The sequence below is a fragment of the Pelophylax lessonae genome (assembly GCF_965119305.1).
Source record: "Pelophylax lessonae genome assembly, chromosome: 5".
Classification (NCBI taxonomy): domain Eukaryota; kingdom Metazoa; phylum Chordata; class Amphibia; order Anura; family Ranidae; genus Pelophylax; species Pelophylax lessonae.
In genome coordinates, this window is record NC_138772.1 from 483,631,290 (window position 1) to 483,653,017 (window position 21,728).

Below are 21,728 nucleotides of genomic sequence, written 5' to 3' on the forward strand. Positions count from 1 at the left end.
CTAGTGATCGGGGTTATTGAGAAGGGGGATTTTTTTTGTTACCAGCGGGGAGGTGTAATTTCCCAATGCAAAGGCCACTTTAGGTTGTGCGGTGAGAAAAAAAAAAAAAAAAAGGAACGGTCCCTTTAAGATCCAGTTGCTATCCAAACAGAAGTAAACACAACGGGCCATTAGAGAATGTGCAGAGTGGAAGGGGGCGTGTCCAGCGCTTGTACTAGGGGCGGGGATAGAATGTTACAACTTGTGAACGTTCTACAAGTGGGCGTAGCCGGGGAAGATGTTTGCAGCTGGAGGGCGTGGCTCAGTGAGCAAAGCTACTCAGGACTGAAATGTGATGGATCTTCCAGGCTGATCTCAGACTTGCCCCAAACTTAGGAAGAGTGAAAGCAGAGAGAGCAGAGAGAGAGAGAGAGAAGGGGGATCAGTGAGCACAGGAGGGGATCGCACTGCTGCAACTACAAGACTTCCAGGACTGGCCTCACAAACTTTTCCCTGACTCCCTGCACAGCACTCAACTCCTGCAATCCAAACCAGAAACTTCCCCTGGCTGGGGACACATGGAGGACTTATACTGACTTCACGTGGTGGACCAAATGCTTGGATCTAAATGCAGAGAGACTTAGGATCCCATTTGGAGATAGTGCAGTGAAGGAGCTGTGGGAGCTGCAAGCTGTGGTAGGTAAGTCACCAGTCACTGGGAATGATGAAACTCTGCGAGCTCCAGTATACGTATGTGTGTGTGGGAGGGAAGGAAAAGAACATGACATGGTCTGATTACACTCACATACTTCACACTGCTGAAACTAGCATGCCATTTATTATCAAGTGCATTGCACATCAGAAAGAGAAATGATTGGGGAGCTCTGGAGCAAATCTAGCCAGGCTGCTTACAAGGGGGCGATTTACTAAAACTGGATCACTCCGAATCTGGTGCTAGTACCATTTACTGCTGTATGTAAAATATAAAAAAATATAGAGCTTGATTTAATAAAACTGGAGCACTCAATCTGGTGCTAGTACCATTTACTACTGTACGTAAAATATAAAAAAATATAGAGCTTGATTTACTAAAACTGGATCACTCCGAATCTGGAGCTAGTACCATTTACTGCTGTATGTAAAATATAAAAAAATATAGAGCTTGATTTAATAAAACTGGATCACTCCGAATCTGGTGCTAGTACCATTTACTACTGTACGTATAATAAGAGAAAAAAGAGGTTGATTTACTAAATCTGGAGCACTCAATCTGGTGCTAGTACCATTTACTACTGTATGTATAATAAAAAAAAATAGAGGTTGATTTACTAAAACTGGAGCACTCAGAATCTGGTACTGGTACCATTTAATACTGTACGTAAAATAAGAGAAAAAAACATAGGGGTTGATTTACTAAGACTGGAGCACTCAGAACCCGGTGCTGGTACCATTTACTACTGTATGGAGAACTCAAGAATCTGGTGCTAGTACCATTTAATACTCTATGTAAACTAAGAGAAAATAAAAAACATAGAGGTTGATTTACTAAGGCTGGAGCATTTAAAATCAGGAGCTAGTACCATTTACTACTGTATGGAGAACTCAAGAATCTGGTGCTAGTAACATTTACTACTGTATGTAAAATAAGAAAAAAAAAAAAACATAGGGATTGATTAACTAAGACTGGAGCACTCAGAATCTGGTGCTAGTAACATTTACCACTGTATGTAAAATAAGAAAGAAAAAAAAATAGGGGTTGATTTACTAAGACTAGAGCACTCAGAATCTGGTACTGGTACCATTTACTACTGTATGTAAAAAAAAAAAAAAAAATAGGTTGATTTACTAAAATTGGAGCACTCAGAATCTGGTGCTAGTACCATTTACTACTGTATGTAAACTAAGAGAAAAAAAAAACATAGGGATTGATTTACTAAGGCTGGAGCACTCCGAATCTGGTGCTAGTACCATTTACTACTGTATGTAAAATAAATAGAAAAATCGAGGATGATTTATTAAAACTGGAGCACTCAGAATCTGGTGCTAGTACCATTTACTACTGTATGTAAAATAAGAGAAAAAAAACATAGGGTTTGATTAACTAAGACCGAAGCACTTAGCATCTAGTGCTAGTAACATTTACTACTGTATGTAAACTAAGAGAAAAAAAAACATAGGGATTGATTTACTAAGACTAGAGCACTCAGAATCTGGTACTGGTACCATTTAGTACTGTATGTAAAAAAAAAAAAAATAAGTTGATTTACTAAGGCTGGAGCACTCAGAATCTGGTGCTAGTACCATTTACTACTGTAAGTAAAATAAATAGAAAAATCGAGGATGATTTACTAAAACTGGAGCACTCAGAATCTGGTGCTAGTACTATTTACCATTCTATGGAGAACTCAGAATCTGGTGCTAGTACCATTTACTACTGTATGTAAAATAAGAAAAAAAAAACATAGGGGTTGATTTACTAAGACTGGAGCACTTAGAATCTGGTACTGGTACCATTTACTACTGTAAAAAAAAAAAAAATAGGTTCATTTACTAAGGCTGGAGCACTCAAAATCTGGTGCTAGTACCATTTACTACTGTATGTAAAATAAATAGAAAAATCGAGGATGATTTACTAAAACTGGATCACTCAGAATCTGGTGCTAGTACTATTTACCATTGTATGGAGAACTCAGAATCTGGTGCTAGTACCATTTACTACTGTATGTAAAAAAAAAAAAAAATAGAGGTTTATTTACTAAAAGTGGAGCACTCAGATCCTGGTATTAGTACCATTTACCTCTGTATGTCAAATAAGAAAAAAAAACATAGGGGTTGATTTATTAAGACCAGAGCACTCAGAATCTGGTGCTAGTACCACCTGTATGTAAAAAACAAAAAAAGAGGGGTTGATTTACTAAAACTGGAGAGTGCAAAATCTGGTGCAGCTGTGCATGGTAGCCAATCAGCTTTTAGCTTCAGCTTGCTCAGTTGAGCTTCGACAAAAAAAAAAAATAGAAGTTGATTGATTTCTATGCAGAGCTGCACCAGATTTTGCACTCTCCAGTTTTAGTAAATCTCCCCCATGGAGTCCTCCTTTTCAGTTTGCTATAATTTATCTAATTAACACAGTTTCAGACTATGTGGATTAGAATCATTGTGGATTCCTGCAGCCCTTTGCAATCACCTAAAAAAAAAAAAAAAGAAGAAGCACAGCAAGGGTTAACGATTAAGCATGATAATTACAATAAATTAGATTAGTTAGCGCTTTGATGCAAAGTCCTAATAAATTCAGGGAGGCACTGGCTTTGTACCTGTGTCTTGCTAATCACCTGAACTTTAGTTGACTTCGCTACGGCACAGGTTGGCGACATTTGGCATTTGCCTCTCTAGAAAATGACCTCCTGGCCTGGTTACAGTGTTAAAATTGGCTTAGTTGACGGATTAGCTGTTCTTCCTGAAAATGTATCTAAAATGAAAATACTAATTAAAATACTACTACGATTACTACTACCAAAAATATTAATACTATTGATAATAATACTCATGGCACATTTTCATATAGATATATATATATCTATATATATATATATATATATATATATCTATATATATATATATATATATATATATATATATATATATATATATATATATATATATAGATATATATAGATATATATATATATATAATTTGCTGTGTGTGTGTGTATATAGATAGATAGATAGATAGATAGATAGATAGATAGATAGATAGATAGATAGATAGATAGATAGATAGATAGATAGATAGATAGATAGATAGATAGATAGATAGATATTTGTGTGTATGTATGTAGTTGTATAGAAGAAGAATACTAATATATTTTCCATTATTTTTATTATTGATCGTTGAAAGTCTAGAAATAATTTGACGAATGTACTTGCATAATTTAAAATGCAAAAATAATTCCCAAACTACTTCTTAGCAGTCATCGTCCACAAGTTTATTCTTTGCTTAGAGATAGATGGGTAATCTGCAATATAAAATACAGATATAATTCTGATTGGAGACAGGTAGAACAGTTTGCTATGTTTAAAAACAGAATCACAAAGTGCAGAAAACATGATAATACAATGTAACTTGTCTGATAGAATTTACCTAAAGCATAGTAGGGTTTGTTTTGCTATATACTACAAAATATATTAATTAAATACCTGTTCGTGAAACTTGTTACATTCACGTCACTTGTTCACGTTGCATTTCCATAAACACCTTTTTAAACTGTAATATTAGGAAAGAATTTTAGATATCTTATAACGAATTTGCGTTACTATATTTATATCCTATTGGATTACTATAGATTCGAGTTGTAAAATAAACCGTCATACACCATGATGAGGCGCAAGTTAGCTTGTGGTCCCAATACATCAATTTTGTGTTTGGGGACAGATGAAGAGCCCTGAGTCCCATGGCAGAGATGTCAGCTATACTATATAAACAATAAATGTGTAGTCATTGTTAGTGTTTCCAGCAATACCTACAAACCGATAGAATTGACTTACTTAAAGAAGTGGAGACAGTTCACTTTGCAAAAGTGTATTTTTACTTTAAGGTAACTTTCTGTTTCATCTGACTACACAATTGTGCAATGAAAAAAAAAGATGAGCTTTACCTTATTTACTACAAACTGAGAACATACACTGATAACTGCCTCCACTTCTGTAGTAAATCAACCTTCTAATTTCTGAATCTGCTATCAGTACGTCATGGCAAATCACAGCTTAGTAAATCTGATGTCTACAGGGGTATAAATAAAACCTAGCTCTGGCTACTACAGTGAACTAGCACATAATGATCACAAAAATATGAGAATTATAATATATAAACAGAGACAGTTTTTAGATACAGATGTGTGTGTATATATATATAAATCTGTATCTAAAAACTATATATAGTGTGTGTGTGCATATGTATATATGTATGTGTGTGTGTGTGTGTATATATATATATATATTTATACATCTGTATCTAAAAACTATATATAGTGTGTGTGTGCATATGTATATATATATATATGTGTGTGTGTATTAGTATTAGTGATAATGGTTAACCATCACTACTTATAATATATTACATACATATGAAATGTAAACACATATTGTAGGCTGCAACGTGCATTTTAGAAAATTGTACACGGGCTTCTAATTATTTACATGTTCAGTGGATGCATAATATAACAATTTGGGAATACAGGAGTGATAACTATTTCTTTAGGGGTTAGTCAGTAAAGTCTAGTTATAATTTAGTTGTACACATTGAGATGACAGTTTGTGCTCTGGGATTTTATTTTCCATTCATGTGTCTGTACACAGATTGCAGTGAGTATAGGGACCATTAGCCCAGCAGGTGGTAATACATATATGATCCTATAGATCTCAGAGGAGTGTGTTGGATTGTGCAATTGAAGAAGGTCACTTGGTATGTGTTGTGGGGGAGGGGGGGGATCAGGAAGCTTCCCCCTCAAATAATTATCGATCATGATTAGCAGAGGATGCCACAATCTACTGGAAGTTATCCCCAAAGTGTGCAAATCTTATAATTCGCTCATTCAGACCTATTCCACCTTACTATTATGTCGTGGGCGACTCTGTGTATTACTGTATTATACTTGCTGTGCTTTTAAGTAGTACAAGCTAGACTTTTGTAACTTAAACTTTAATTTAAAGTCACATCAAGTGAAAGCAAATCTATCGAATTATGTTATCTTGTTCAGCATAACTATAAATGATCTTCAACATTCAAATATCTGGAAGAGGAAATACAGGGCATTTGTAACTTCAAATAACTGTATATATCAAAGCTATAGTACGGAATATATATAGATGTATATATATATATATATATATATATATATATATATATATATATATATATATAGAGAGAGAGAGAGAGAGAGAGAGAGAGAGAGAGAGAGAGAGAGAGAGAGAGAGAGAGAGAGAGAGAGAGAGAGAGAGAGAGAGAGAGAGAGAGAGAGAGAGAGAGAGAGAGAGAGAGAGAGGGAGAGGGAGAGAGAGAGAGAGATACATATCTCTATCTATCTATCTATCTATCTATCTCTCTCTCTCTCTCTCTCTCTCTCTCTCTCTCTCTCTCTCTCTCTCTCTCTCTCTCTCTCTCTCTCTCTCCTCTTTCTCTCTCTGTATATATATATATATATATATATATATATATATATATATAATGTGTAGAAAATATGTAACTAAAATGTATATATATATATATATATATATATATATATATATATATATATATTATGTGTAGAAAATATGTAACTAAAATGTACATTTAAATGAAAACGTATTAAGTATTATTTTGCACGCTGCACACATAAATAGCATATTATCAGTCCAGATAAGCAGATAACTGCACATATTTTGAGCTGTACTTTAATATTTGGTACATGTGCACACCTATCCTGCCATGTGATCGGTTTTATGTCCACAATTTACTAGTTTGGAATTCCAAATGAAATATTTGAAGGTCCTTTTAGGATTCATGTTATTTCATACTGGGCCACATTACAGTGTAACGTTCTATAAACCAGTTGGTGCTGTAACTGGTATCAGCCTTCTCGTGTGATTATTGTATACTTATAACAAAAAGTGTTTAAAAAAAGACAAACTGTTGGTGTCCGATTGCTGTGAAGCTACAAGCTTTATTATTATTGGTTCCTGGAGCCAGGCTGTAGAGGAACTACAAGTCACAGAGGATGGCTTCAGAAAACTGCTTGTCTCCAACTTCACATCAGTTGTAGACAATTTAATTACCAGAACTCCTGGAGAAGTGGGTTTTATATTAGAATTAGGCAATGCATGAGTCTGAAGTTATCTTGGGACATCAGACGTTGTTCTAGCTGCTATGGCACTAGAAGATCCAGGCATTGGGTTGATTTGCTGATAGAGTCGAAGCTGTTCATTTTGCAAATAAATTACCCTATCAGGTGCAAGCCAAAATCTTGTTACTTTTTACATCTCCTAAATAGGATTGGGTATTTAAGGTGAATTTAACCTTCCTAAATTCCATAGTATAAGCAAACATTCACCTTGTTAAGAGAAACGTCTCTTTTCCTTTGATCTGGGCACACATGGGCAAATTTTGATGGTGAGATGATATCAGACTATTAAAATCCACATCACGAATGATCACTACACATGCAGTCTCCCAAATTTGGAGCATTGTACAACCAATAGCAAATAATGGCTACTACAAGCTAAACTCCATTATTTTCTATCTGTAGCCATCTTTTGATTATTGTTTTGGCGAAAAGTGGTTTTGGAATATGATAGGACCTAAAAGTATAATGAATAAAAGGCTTTACATATTGTAGAACTAAGTCTTCCAGGCTTTACATGAGGCTTGAACAACATTTGGGTCTTCAGCTATTCTAGTCCTAAGTTTAATTAAAGTAACAATACAGTGCTCAGAGACAATGGGGCTGATTTAAAGGAGTTGAGAATGTTCCTTCTAAAAAGACAGACTATACCTAACAGAAGTTTGCCTATCTCATTGATATTCAAAGAGTCTTCATTTTTTTGAGTGAACATTCCCAACTTATTTAGTAAATCAGCCTCAGATTGTCAGGGCATGCCAGTAACCACAGCTTATCTATGCCCTGTATTGTAATAACACAAATGGCAAAGGTTGATAAAGCCTTCTAGTTGTGAGGAGCTGAGGTCAGGGTCCCTTGGAGGTGACAAGGAGGCAATTGATCCAGTGGTTGGGCCTCCTGTGTGGCTTCCCTAAGGACCATCTGGAAGAGATCTGGCTGTAAAGTGGGTTTATTTAGAACCTGTAGTGCTGGAGGAAAAGTGTGTCTTCTATCTTCCTAGATTGCCTTGATGAATGAGTTTTTGGTGGAAAAAGACAAATAGATGATCTTGGTTCCCCCTCCTCCTTCCCCTCTGCTTGTGTAAATTTTAACCCTTGTTCTGTGGGAATGTCCAGCCATTGATCATGACTATTTTCAATGGGGTTAATTTACTAAAGGTGTAAAGAATGTTCACTTAGCAAACTGAAGCTGTTTTCACTCTGAATACCCAACCAGGTGCAAGGGGACTTATAAAAAAAAAAAAAAAACATCCTTGACTTTTTTAGAGGAACAATATATGGCTTTATTTAAGCTTCAGAATATGGACTCTCTGCAACTGTGTTGTATATTAAAATAGCCATCACTCACCATACCATGTTTTCAATATATTAAATATTAGAGAGCATATTATTATCATTATTATTATTATTATTATTAGATAATACTTTACCAGGGTCATTACAAGATTGGCTTTTCTGATGAGCTTCACACAAACAGATAGAGACTGCAAACGATTGCAGTCCTACAAGTTCTTTACAAAATAATCAGACAGGTGGCAGTCAAAAAGAAACAAAAAGTTCTAAAATACTGGGACGGTTCCTAAAATAAAAGATAAGGCTACCTTGGTTTTTTTTTTTTTTTTTTAATATTATAAGTAAATGTGGATATTTGAAAACTGAGATCACAGATCTTAATTGATAAGGCAATAGGTAAGTCTACCTGCAGACATAGCATAATGGTATAGAGAAGAGAATTATTTTGAATCAAGAATGTATTTGTGTTAGAAAGAAAGCTCATATGGTCTGGTCTATCTTTCCTACACAAACATTGCCAGAATCTCGTATCTGTAAAACTGTAATTTTACATCTAATATCTTTTGGACAGACTTTTCACATGTCTGCTTCCCCATCTTATGATAATTAAATGGTCAAATGTGATTACAGATACTCTTCTTCTGGAGGCTTTGTTTCAATAAAATCTAACAAATTTCACATACATATTTTTAAAATGTTTTTTTTTTTTTTACCAGTTTATGAAACAATTTTGGAGAAATCAGTTTCAAGTTTTAGGAGTGCTCCCTTAGCCAGCCACTTACATTACAATGTGATTGTACAATGTGTTTTATATACAGTTATATACAATGTCCTTTAAATTTACCAACTTGTAAGTAGTGTAAGGGCCTATTTAAACAATCCTGATGCAGTCTGATAGAGCCCACTAGTAATATACAATCAGAGTCCAGTGTTGATTTACTAAAACTAGAGAGTGCAAAAACTGGTGCAGCTGTGCATAGAAACCAATCAGCTTCCATGGTTTTTTTTTTTTGTCAAAGCTTAATTCAACAAGCTGAAGTTAGAAGCTGATTGGCTGCTATGCACCAGATTTTGCACTCTCTAGTTTTAGTAAGTCAACTCTTAAGTGTTTGATCAGTGCTATGTCTATGGTTATTCTTATCGTATAATCCAGTCAAAGAGAGGGTTTAAAGTAGAGATTGACCTATTATCGGCAAAACCGATATATCGAGGGCCGATCTGTGCTTTCCCCAAGGTGGCCGATATTACGATATTTCGGAAAGTGCTGTACTAGAGTGATGCCTGCAGCTAGAAGCATCACCCCAGTACCGGCGTCCATAGCCGACGGTCAGCTGTCTTGTAATGACAATCGATGCGGCTGAGAAGCTGCTCGGCTGTCATTACAAGGAGCGGGAGGGGTTGTCCCCTCCCGCCGCCTTCCGCGGCTCGCCCGGGTCTCCCATCCCACCGGGCAACCAGCCTGCACGGCTGCCAAAGACTCGATCAAAACTGCATACGGCTCTGATCGGGTCTCCATGCAAAAACCTGGAAGTGATGTCATGACATCACTTCCGGGTACTGGCGCCAGATTAAAAAAAATGACAGCATTCAAAACAGCCAAACTTGGCGTTTTGAATGCTTTTAAAGAGGAAGTAAACCCTCCTCTGCAACTTTTACCTACAGGTAAGCCTATGATAAGGCTTACCTATAGGTACTGTAAATATCTCCTAAACATGTTCTGTTTAGGAGATATTTACCTTAAATGCAGCCAGTGACATCACTGGCGCATGCGCTCAGAAGGAACGGCAGCTGGTGCATGCGCGGGAGTGACGTGATCGCAGGTCCGTCCAATCAGATGGCCAGATGCAGTGATCCCGGAAGACGGGCGACTGAACGTCGCCCATCATACAGGTAAGCAGGTGGCACAGCGGGGGCTCGTTCTAAGGTAAGTATTTCATAATGAGCTAGTATGCGATGGATACTAGCTCATTATGTGTTTCTCTTTCAGGTTGGAAAAAAACATTTTTTTAATGAGTTTGCAACCTCTTTAAGTGCAGAGGAGGGGTTTGGGGTCTTTACCACCCCCAGATCCCTCCACAAGAGTACCTGTCAAATAAAAAAAAAAAAAAAAAAAACAAATAAATGTACGAAAATATCGGCGCATATTGGCCGATACCGATATGCATTGGCCAAAATTTCGGTATCAGTATCGTCAACGAAAAACCGATATCGATCGATCACTAGTTTTAAGCGTATCCAAACCCCAAAATTAAACATTTTAAAGCTTAACAAGCCTTTTATGTGGTGGCTGCAGATTTCTTTTTCAGGATTCCCCCCCCCCCCCTTAATTTTTACCTGGTGGCTCTACCAATAACACACTTCTTGTACTAGGGTGACAACATGCATTGTATTCCCAATAGGGGAGCACTGTTGTCACCCTTTGCTGCTCTCATGATTTGGATTACAAACATCTCCCCCTCTTTTCATTGTCATTACATAGAGGTGTGTTACTTTGTAACTCAAAGAAGATAGCTGATAAAACTGATAACATTGTTTGGGATTTCAGTTAGGACCAAAGGGAAGTGATGAGGACACTGCATTTCTGGCAAATTCTGCACTTGCAGAAAATGTATTTGCCTAGGAAAAGAAAACTAATACATCCACCACATCTGACGACTGATAATCTGCAATATACAGTAGTACATATATGTTTTAAGTTTAGGTATACTTTAAAATGTTTGACTATAATAAACTGATATCTGATTGGTTGTTGCATAATAGGTTATCAAATGTTTAATAAATGAATGCAAAGAAAAACAATGATATGCAAAGCTCAGTAACTCACAGCAAACCAATTCAAACCCTCATAAGAGTAAGGACAAAGAAACATTTCTGTAGGATGGTTGCTATTGATTAATGTTCTCTGCACATTGTTGCAAATACATAATAATAAAGCACAATACATAACAGCGACCAATTAAAAAACACCTTTTGGTTTCCTTTCATTTTACTGTTGACTGATTATTTTTGATTGGTTGTTGGTAATTACAGTATCGCCTGCTGCCCTTTGAACTATCATAAAATTCCATTTGGCTACAACCGCACATCTTTATCAAGACCAAGTTGTTTTGGTTGCACGAAAAAAAACAGAACTTGGAGAATACAAATTTGATTCTGTTAGGTCTGTGTTAGTACAAACAAATCTGTACAGAAAGAAATATGATGTCTGTTGTTGCTGAGCTCCTTCTAATTGCCTGGCTGTCTCTGGCTTTAATACCCACTCACATGGAACAAGCATGCAGCAGTCAAAGTCAGGAAAGTCAGTAATCCTGAGTTACATTGCTGTCAGGAGTCAAAGGGATTGATTATCTAAAGGAGTGGAGGCTTTTCACTTGGCAATGTGAATGTTAGTAAATATGGTGAAGCTGTGTTCACTTCAATCAACCAATCCTGTGTTAGCAAAAGTATTATTTTTTTTTTAATTTACCTTGCATATGATTAGGTATTGAAAGTGAACCCCGGTGAACCTGATTTATGAACATTCACTTTGCAAGTTTGACATTTTTTCAGTCTCTATTCCTTTATTAAATGAATCACAGCGACATGGAAAGTGCTGAAAACACTGGATCAGCATGAAAGCCAGGCAACTGGCATTTTTAGAAATGTTAATGATGATCTATAGATCTATAGATCCTTATAACTTGTTTCTTTTATGACTGTGATAAATGCGGCCCAGTCCTTTTCACATCACATTATCAGTGATCACGGTTCACTGCAGAGGTATTACATTCAATACAGTTAGTGTGGTGGTACAACAACTGTCAGCATGCAGAGCCATGCTGGTATCTGTAGTGCCACAGCAGCTGGAGCACTAGTGGTTGACTTAGCTTTATGTAGAGAGTAGTTTCTGGTTTTATAGACTTCCCCTTACAAATAATCTCATTGGTGCCTGGCACAGTTTCTTAAAGCTCTTCACTCTCATGCTGTGAGCCCAAATAGCAGAGGCTGCTTAGTCCTTTTGGTTCTAATTAGGAGAGGTGAAGTCCTTTGGAAAACATTGTTCCGAAGATCAGCGCTCACTGTTACTGTGGCCAAATGAATTCTTCCCATGTCTTGAATCACTTTGCTTTGACTCTTAAAAATACATAAGGAAATTAAATGCACATTGAGAATAAATGCACTTTTCCCTCCTGTTTTCTTCTCTTGCCTACAGGAGTTGAACGTGGTGAGCCTATCGGTATACTGGAGCGGATCCAGTGCCAAGAGAAAAGTGCTGGCTAGTGTCATTTGAGAAGTTTGGCAATATGGGTAGCAAAGCCCTTCCAGCCCCCATCCCATTGCATCCTTCCTTGCAACTGACAAACTACTCATTTCTGCAGGCCGTCAACACCTTCCCAGCAGCTGTGGACCATCTGCAGGGACTTTATGGACTCAGTGCTGTACAGACAATGCACATGAATCATTGGACTTTGGGCTACCCCAATCTGCACGGCATCACCAGGTCCACCATTACCGAGATGGCAGCTGCTCAAGGACTGATGGATGCCAGATTTTCTTTCCCTGCCTTACCCTTTGCCACTCATCTCTTTCACCCTAAACAAGGAACCATTGCTCATGTCATCCCAGCCTTACACAAGGACAGGCCCAGGTTTGACTTTGCCAATTTGGCCATTGCTGCAACCCAGGAGGACCCACCCAAGATAGGTGATCTGGCCAAGCTCAGCCCAGGGCTTGGAAGCCCCATATCGGAGATCAGCAAATTGTCCCCAGACAGGAAACCTTCCCGAGGGAGGTTACCGTCCAAAACCAAAAAAGAGTTTATCTGCAAGTTTTGTGGAAGACACTTCACTAAGTCCTACAATTTGCTCATCCATGAGAGGACCCATACAGATGAAAGGCCTTACACATGTGATATATGCCACAAAGCCTTCAGGAGACAGGACCACCTGAGAGACCACAGGTAGGATCTTTACACTATATACCATAATGCCAGGATCTGGAGTAGAAACATGGATTTCCAAATTGAATGGCTTATATAATAATACAGTATAAAATGACAAAAGTAGGAACCAATCAGAAATTAGTTTTAGGGAACTGAGTGTACAGTTGAACAGCATTATTTGCAGACGTGTATTAAAAGATCACAGGACCTGATGCACACTATGAACAAAACCCACAACCCCCTCATTTCTCAGTTGTCCAGTTTTATATTCAGTAGGCCTAGTAGGCCCACTAGGGGATACAGTAATGGAAAACAAATTAGAAAGGCTGTGGGGATGGTATATAAACAATCCTCGTTATCTTCAGGCCTCTAAGCATGATGGACCCAATTTCATTTGTAACTGTTTGCAGACCAGCGGTGTTTTAAAATTTCTAAAAAACATTTGGGATGATTTACTAAAGGAGTTAAAAACCTACACACAATGAATTGTGTGAATTTTCATGTCCATTATCCAATCAGAATTTTCACATGACTGGATAATTTGAATATTCAGTGTAAAGATTCTCAACTCCTTAAGGAAACCAGCCTCAGTATATTCCAATTTATTATAATTTTTTTTTTTTTTTGTGGGTGTGAGGACGTATGTGGTCATGGGAGAAAAATATTTTTGCATGTTAGGAAGGAATATTGAAATACTCAAAAGCTAGAAAAGCAATGGTTTAATAAACACAATAAAAATGAAATGCAGACAATCAATATGTATGTTGCACATAATTTATTTCAGTAAATTCTGAAAGGTAACAGCACTAAGGACATTATTTCTGTCTTTTTACACTGCGTTATTAAATGGTATGATTGATCACCAGTAAATTATATCTGCCTTCAGAGATCATTGGACTGTCTTGTACAACCTATAACTGTACAATTAATATGGAACTACAAGTCCCAGCAAACATGACCTGGCACACCGAGACAGGCCACACCTGCAATTTTTGTTTACTGTGCTTGCAGGGTTTTGCCTCACTTTGCAGTTCTGATTTTCTGTGGCCAGTCCATTTATTTCAAATGTTATTGGTGACCAGTGGACCTTGGTTATCAGTGCCACCAAGAGATGATGTCTTTCCTTCTTCTAAGGCTGTAATGTTATATGAAGATGGCTAAGGAACTGATTTTTTTATACTTTAATTTTTTTTTATACTTTAAACTAAGGAACTGATTTATGAAAAATAGAGTAAAAGATGGTTTTGCCCTTATCCAAAGGACGCCATGGGGTTGATTTATGAAAAGGCAAATAGACTGTTCATTTTCCAAGGAAAGATGCACTTTGTAAAGAAATTTTCCCCAGAGCTTAATGAATGAGGTGAAGCTCTTTTGGTGTCCATCACCCAAACCATGAACAAGCCAAAGTCCTTTTTTTTTCTTTGCGCATGATTGGGTATTCTTTGCAAAGTAATTTTTTTCTTTTACTTTATTCAGTAAGCTCTAGGGAAAATTCACTTGCAAAGTGCAACTTCCCTTGCAAAGTATATTTTCCTTTAGTAAATCAGCCCTCTTCAAAAATATTTATGTAAAATTAAGAAATTAAGGTAACAAACAATTTTTGCGCAGCATATTAACTGTATAAGGTGTGGTACAACACTTTATTCATGTCTGTGGCATGTTTGCTAGTGCAGTAACCTTAACTAATGCACTGTAACTGGTAGAAAATATTTTTTTACATATGTATGACCTGTAAAACCCTGCTCCTGTTGTACCCTCTATGTAAAAAATTGAGTCAAAATCGAGTGTCAAGTCAACCACCTTCCCACTCAACATATAGGCTATGTGTAGCCTTCTTTGCAGTTTATGGCCCATCAGTGCAGGTTTGAGAGTTTGACATGAAACCTGATTTTCATCTATGGGCCACTGTTCCATATTTGCTTCAGCTTTCATAAATCACCTACTGACAAGTCTTCTTAGAAAAAATCAAGGATAACTTTTGGACCATTGGTCTTACTACACTTCCAGCCTACAGCCATGGTTCTTGTTCCTCTTGTTCCAGAGTCAGTCATTGAACTTCCCCCTACTGTGAATTATGATATGGTTCAGGTAGGCGGAGTTTCATGCTTGTGCGTTCATGCGTGCGATAAATCTTTCCTATGTAAATACATATCCAATGTTATAGGCTGATTTATGCACAGGGCCCAGGTTTTATAGCCCCTGAAGTGAAATTGTTTCAGCAAGCTCCCAGACAATGTATTTACAGGAGCTCTGGAGATAAGGCCTTGGGAAGGTCGCTGTGCTTGTGGCAGATAGCAGCACAATGTATACTGTTTGCCTCCTGCACAGAGAGTGCAATCAGTCATTGATCAGAATCGCCAATCTGTTTTCAAGTGGCCCATTCTGCTAAGCACTATCATAATGACACACCGGGCTATCTGAGGTTAATGCACTCCATTCATGTGGCTCTTCTCCGCATTGTTTAAACTTCGTTTTTAATTACTGATTTCTTTTATTCCCCTTCCCCCCTTCAGATATATCCATTCCAAAGAAAAACCCTTCAAGTGTCAAGAATGTGGGAAGGGATTCTGTCAATCAAGGACTCTGGCAGTACATAAAACTCTACACATGCAGGTGAGAATGGCCTGTAGAGAACCTCCAAAGTCGTGTTCTCTTTTTTCATGCATTTAATATCTTTAGTAATACTATGTTTATCTATTATTGGTACTTATATAGCGCCATCAATTTACACAGTGCTTTACATATATATTGTACATTCACGTCAGTCCCTGTCCTGATTGTAAAGAGCTTACAATCTAAGGTCCTTAATGCCCTGTACACACTATCAGATTATCTGAAGACTTTTGTCTGCAGACTTACCAAAACCATATAATATGAGGTCAAACCTAAACACTTTCAATTTGTATGCAATCTGGCAGGCCCTTGCACTACATAGAAAAGGTAAATCTGAAGACAAAAGTCTTCAGATAATCTGATAGTGTGTACAGGGCATAACTCACATGCATACTTATACTAAGGCCAATTTAAGACAGGAGCCAATTATTCTACCATCATGTATTTGGAGTGTGGGAAGAAACCAGAGGAAACCCACGCAGGCCCAAGGAGGACATGGAAACTCCAGGCAGGTTGTGCCATGGTTGAGTTTCTAACCAACAACCCTAGTGCTGCTAGGCGGAAGCTCTAACCACTAACAGCCACTGTGCTGATTTTTTATTGTAGCTAATTTCTAAATTTGTTTCCTTACAATAACACACCTCTAAAGGGCGCAGCCTTTCCCCCTAACCTATAGTTGGAAAGCATGCACCCTCTCTCTCTCTATTTCATGCCCAAAGGTGGGTCTACATTTTCCATCAGCACTTATGTATACATTGGAACATGTGCGATGCTCAGTGGTTAATCATAGCAGGTAGAGGGGAGGAGGGTGGATCGCAGGTCCCATTCAGTTCCAGCCTTTATGTGTAGGCTCACAGAGCAGCTAGCTGTAGTAATGTAGACCTTGGGGAAGGTGGGGTTGCACTCCCAGTGGAGTCAGCACTAGTAGTAGGAGCCACCACTACAAAGGAAGGGCTGGTATGGAAAAAAAAAATCAGGGCTGAATTGACTGAGACCAGCATTGGTCATCAAATGAGCTTAGATGTTGGTGTTGCTGCCTTTGTGTTGTTAGTTTTCTAACATTAGGTTTTAAATACATGTCACAAGGACTTACTGACAGTTAAAGCAGAGTTCCGGCCTCAAATACCTTTTTTAACTAAAAATACCCCTATAGTACTAATCCATCGCCCTTTACAGAACCGCTATTCTCATACTTACAAGGTGTACGGTATTGGATTTTAGTCAAAATCTTACTTTTAAAAACGCTGTCTGGGTGCGGCCATCTTAGACGTGGGCATCTGAAGCCACAGTGTAATCTGCTGTGGCCTTCTTCCTGATTCCAGGGATAGTTCTGGGAGTTCTTCCTGATTCCAGCCTCCTTGGAGTGATGACAAACAGCTCCCACGATGCAATGCAAAGGCGGAAGTGATGTCGGTGGCCGCGGCTACAGAGGGGGGAGAAGGAGGAAGTACAATCAAAAATGCCCTGAAAATAAGATAAGGGACCCCCGAAAAAAATTGAAAAGGGCCAATTGTTGATCAGCATAGCGAGCACTCCAGGAATCACTAAAGTTGTAAAATAGGCCGGAACTCCACTTTAATTTATAGCAATCAATAAGGGAGCATGCTTTCCCAATTGGCTGCTATGGCTATAAGTAAAGGTAAATACATATTCGCCAGCACACCAAGGCTCTTGCAAAAGCAGTCCAAAATTTATTGAAGTTACGATCACATCAAAAATGGTGCAACGTTTCGGAGCGGCACAGGACCCCTTCGTCAGGCATGATGGGGTCCTGTGCGGCTCCGAAACTTTGCACCATTTTTGATGTAATCGTAACTTCAATAAATTTTGGACTGCTTTTGCAAGAGCCTTGGTGTGCTGGCGAATATGTATTTAACTGTATCTAATCCAGTTGCCAACTGGTGATCGCTTCAGCACCCAACACATAAGAGCCTACAAACCAGGAAGGTGTGCGATAGGAATATGTGCTATGGCTATAATTCTTTATTTTTACCAAAATACATAAAATGTCTATAATATATCTATCTATCTATCTATCTATCTATCTATCTATCTATCTATCTATCTATCTATCTATCTATCTATATATATATATATATATATATATATATATATATATATATATATATATATATATATAAATGTATATATACAATTTTCTCTTTTATAAACTCAAAGCTGTTCCTGTATATCTGTAAGCTACTGAGACGTTAAATTATTACCCAAAAAATGAAATGCTTGATATTATTTTCTTGAAACTGTACAAAGACAATATGATCAAACTCAGATTTATTTGCGTCAACTTGTACCCCACCATAAATATTTTCTCATATAGAATATCCTTACTACTGCAAAAATATGCCCTTATTCCCATAGATAAAATGGTAATTTTAATATGGAATTATATAGACTATATTTATTTACCATTATCTCAGACTTGTTTTGCCAAAGTTATTTTTTAATTATTTATTTTTTAGTTTCTTGCCCAACCAGTAGTCCCTTAGGAATAACACATGAAATACTTTATTTCATGCAATCTATTTATAATTAAAGGGTAACATGGTGTCTAATTTATTTGTAGCCCCTAGTCTTTATTTTCCTAAAACACCATTGAAATTAATAAAATTTTAATTAATTAAAAAAAGGAAAGGAGAGACGTGTAAAGGATTAATCCTTTGCTTGCTTCAAATCTGAACAGGAATCACCCCACAAATGCCCCACATGTGGAAGGACATTTAATCAGAGAAGTAATCTGAAAACTCACCTTCTTACCCATACAGACATCAAGCCCTACAATTGTGAGCAGTGCGGCAAAGTATTCAGGAGAAACTGCGACCTGCGAAGGCACAGTCTGACACACAGCCCAAGGCAAGACTACTAGAGTCGGACACAGAGCCCCGCCCACCTACTTGAGTCGGACAAGAGCTCCGCCCACCCACTTGAGTCGGAAACAAGAGCCCCGCTCCTTCACTCAACCTGCCCCAACTCCAGCACCGGGCATGCAGTGGCGGGGCTAGGACTAACGGGAACTTTTTGCCTGGACTTGCTTTGCGGACTGGACTTTTCTGATCAACAATACAGCCAGACTGAAGCCTGCTCTCGCCTCTTGTACAGATAAAAGCTCATTTTAGAGCTGTGTATATAAGTACTATTGTGTTTTTTTATTATTATTGTTCAGTTTTGATGCACAAAGGTACAGAGTTTTTTTTTTTTTCGAGAAAATGCCTTAAAACTGTAAGTCAAAAATAAAAATATAATTTTTCTCAATTTATGTTCCCATGTATTTGTAGAAAGTTCTTCTGAGCATTATATATTAGTGGTTATTCCTTGAAGTTGATGTAAGACAGGTGATTATGCCACTAGAGACAAACGGGGGGTGGATAAAGGCCTGCACACACGAACAGAAAATCGTACAAAAAAAAATACCGCTTTTGAAACGATAATCTGATTGTCGTCCAAAATGATCAAAAAGGGACAAACAAAAATTTTTTTTCTCGTACAATACAAGAGCATACGATTTTTATTTAATCAGGACAGTTTTAGCCTGAAAATACAATATAATAAATTACATCACTTCCAAATGTTTATTCTGTTGTACAAGAACTTTGGCCTGTACACAAGATTCGAAAATCAGAAGACATAGCATCCCTTTTTTTTTGCATGCTAGTCGCATATTGAAAATGGAGAGGTTACTAAAGTTACAAAAATTCTCATACGACAGAATAAACAACCAGACGTGATGTAATGTGTGGTAGTGTATTTGTACTGTATTTTCGGACAACTATACTGATTTAACGAAAATCATACGACCTGGTATTGTACCAGAAAAATGTTCGTGCTTGTCTGAACGGATAATATCAGATCAGACAAGCAAAAAAACTTTTCTCGTACAATACCAGATTGTACGAGATTTTAGTGTCGCATGAACTGTGGTGATCAACTCTCAAAATCTCTGTACTAACAATCCGATTATCGTACGTTTTCTTCAAAAGCGGTATTTTTTGTCCTATTTTTGGATCCTGTGTACAGGCCATAAGTAGCCTCTTTATTTTTAAAATGGAGACTAGCATACAAAAAAAAAAAATGGATGATCATTCCTCCGATAATCTTATTGCGTGTCCCAGGCTTTAGGTGCACTTCTGTCTAAAAAGAGGGGTTGATTTACTAAAACTGGAGAGTGCAAAATCTGGTGCAAAGCTTAATTGAACAAATTAGAAGTTGAATGATTTCTCTGCACAGCTGCACCAGATTTTGCACCCTCCAGTTTTAGTAAATCAACCCCTCTTTTTTGGTTACTATTTAAGGATAAAAGCCAGTGGCGGCTAGTGCTCGGTAATTCGGGGGGGGGCTAACCAATTCGGAGTAATTCGGTAATTCAGGGGGAGGGGTAATTCGGGGGGGCCCCCCTACAGCCAGCCAGCCGGCCTGTCTCCTTACCTCCTACTGTCCAAGCCGGGGAGTGCTGGATGGCTGAATCGCCTGCTGTGTGTCTCCTCCCTCTTCCTGGCCAGTGGCCAGGAAAATAGCTTCTCCTTTTGGCCAATCAGGAAAGGAGTCTCACAATCTTCTTCCTGATTGGCTGGGAGGAGAATCTGTTTGACAATAGCGAATATTTATTCGTTATTGCCACACAACTGGGTGGGCTCAGGGCGCAGTGCTCTGCGCCCCGAGCCCACCCTTTTTTGAAGCCTATTAGAGCCTCTGGCTCTAATCACGTGCTTAAAAAAAAAATCCCCTATAGGAATCCATGCGTCCGGCACCCTGCATGTAGATTAGGGGGCTGGACGCATGGATAGAGGGAGCGGCGCCCCTGCGCCCCTAATGGACAGGCCACCACTGATAAAAGCCCTTCAGCTGATGTCAGACAAGCAACTGTGTCACTAGGAATCCTGGCATTGGCGATTTATTGAAGTCACCACTAGCAAGGATCACTCAAGAGGCCATCTGTCAGTCCATATGGATTCGCACCCTCTGTAGCTAAACGCAGTGCAAAGTCACTCTGTCGATGGTCTGGACCTTACTGGATTTAGATTGCTAGCGATGGGAGCAAGATCTCTCTGCCTTAGCTACAGAGGGCTCAATTTCACAGGGACAAACAGGCAAGCTCTTAAGCAGGGTATACATGTTGAGTTTTGTTTCATTCAACTAGTGGGTTGAATGAAAAAAACAAAAACTTGCAGATCCCTGTGTCAACACAAGCAATGTGGACGCAGGGACCTCCCCTGCCGCTCTGTTGTATTCTAACAGTGGGGACTCCTTCCCTGTCAGAATAATACACAGATCAGTGCTGTAGCCATTGGCTACAGAAATCGGTCATTAGATGAGTTTCTGTTGAATATAGAGGAGCACACATCGTACCGCTGAACTGATCAACTTTTGGTACATAGATACCCAGTTTAAGCAATCCTGCTGTTGTTGAATTTGACAAATGGCCAGCAGCAGTAGATTTTCCTGTCTAACATCAGATGTAAGGTTTTAATTCTTAAAGTGGAACTTTACCTATAACAACTTGATAAAAAAAACTATGTTCTTTAGCAACAAACATGCATTCCACATGAATAATTATGCTACTAAAAGTAGTGTGTGCTGTAAATTGCCTCTAGCATTTCTCCTGTTTCTTCTTGCCAGAGGCTGCCATTTTGCTGAAGCCCAGAGCCCCTGAGCAGCAGTAAATATTTAGGCTGTCAGCAGATCAGCCCATAGTGGCTCTGATTTTCGGCACAATGCCAAAAATGGAAAGCGACTGAGCATGTACAAAGCAGAGTGGGACAGCGCATTACTAAATTTTAAACAGTACAGGCACTTATTTTTTATTGTTTTACATAACTATACCTGCAAAATGGGCCAGCCTAAAGTGATGGAGCAGGACTTGATTTTCTGACTAAAGTTCCACTTTAAAGCTGCGTTACAGATATAAACGACATACATTGTTGCAGCTCTATAATCATGAATACGTCATTAAATGTATTTTTTAAATACAAGCAATGTAAGTACCTGGAATTGACCTAGTTTCAGCCTCCTGCACAGTTTAGAGTGGAAGAAGACACAGTACAA

The 21,728-nt window shown here is 38.1% G+C and overlaps 1 protein-coding gene and 1 long non-coding RNA gene across 4 annotated transcripts in view; one reads left to right on the top strand and one right to left on the bottom strand.

Annotated features, from left to right (window-relative positions):
* Positions 1–403: 403 nt before the first annotated feature.
* OSR2 (odd-skipped related transciption factor 2) lies at positions 404–18,904 on the top strand. 3 transcript variants are annotated; one of them, XM_082257855.1, is made up of 4 exons: positions 404–679; positions 12,333–13,079; positions 15,575–15,674; positions 18,373–18,904. In XM_082257855.1, the coding sequence occupies exons 2-4, from the start codon at positions 12,424–12,426 to the stop codon at positions 18,553–18,555; spliced, it is 939 nt and encodes a 312-aa protein (XP_082113981.1). In that variant the 5' UTR covers positions 404–679; positions 12,333–12,423; the 3' UTR covers positions 18,556–18,904. The 3 variants fall into 3 exon arrangements, with proteins under 3 accessions (XP_082113981.1, XP_082113983.1, XP_082113982.1); XM_082257857.1 differs by having other exon boundaries at positions 18,455–18,904; XM_082257856.1 differs by having other exon boundaries at positions 404–675.
* The window catches only part of LOC309555764, a 1,250,709-nt gene continuing 1,244,744 nt past the window's right edge, over positions 15,764–21,728 (bottom strand). Inside the window, exon 3 of the long non-coding RNA XR_014225278.1 lies at positions 15,764–15,834. This is a non-coding gene — a long non-coding RNA (uncharacterized lncRNA). The remainder of the gene's footprint in view (positions 15,835–21,728) is intronic.

What these genes read in the sequence shown, in the direction of transcription:
- OSR2 (XM_082257855.1), top strand. Translation starts at nt 12,424, where the DNA reads ATGGGTAGCAAAGCCCTTCCAGCCCCCATCCCATTGCATCCTTCCTTG. An exon ending in GACCACCTGAGAGACCACAG is followed by an intron (nt 13,080 to 15,574) that starts GTAGGATCTTTA and finishes TCCCCCCTTCAG; the next exon opens with ATATATCCATTCCAAAGAAA. An exon ending in ATAAAACTCTACACATGCAG is followed by an intron (nt 15,675 to 18,372) that starts GTGAGAATGGCC and finishes AAATCTGAACAG; the next exon opens with GAATCACCCCACAAATGCCC.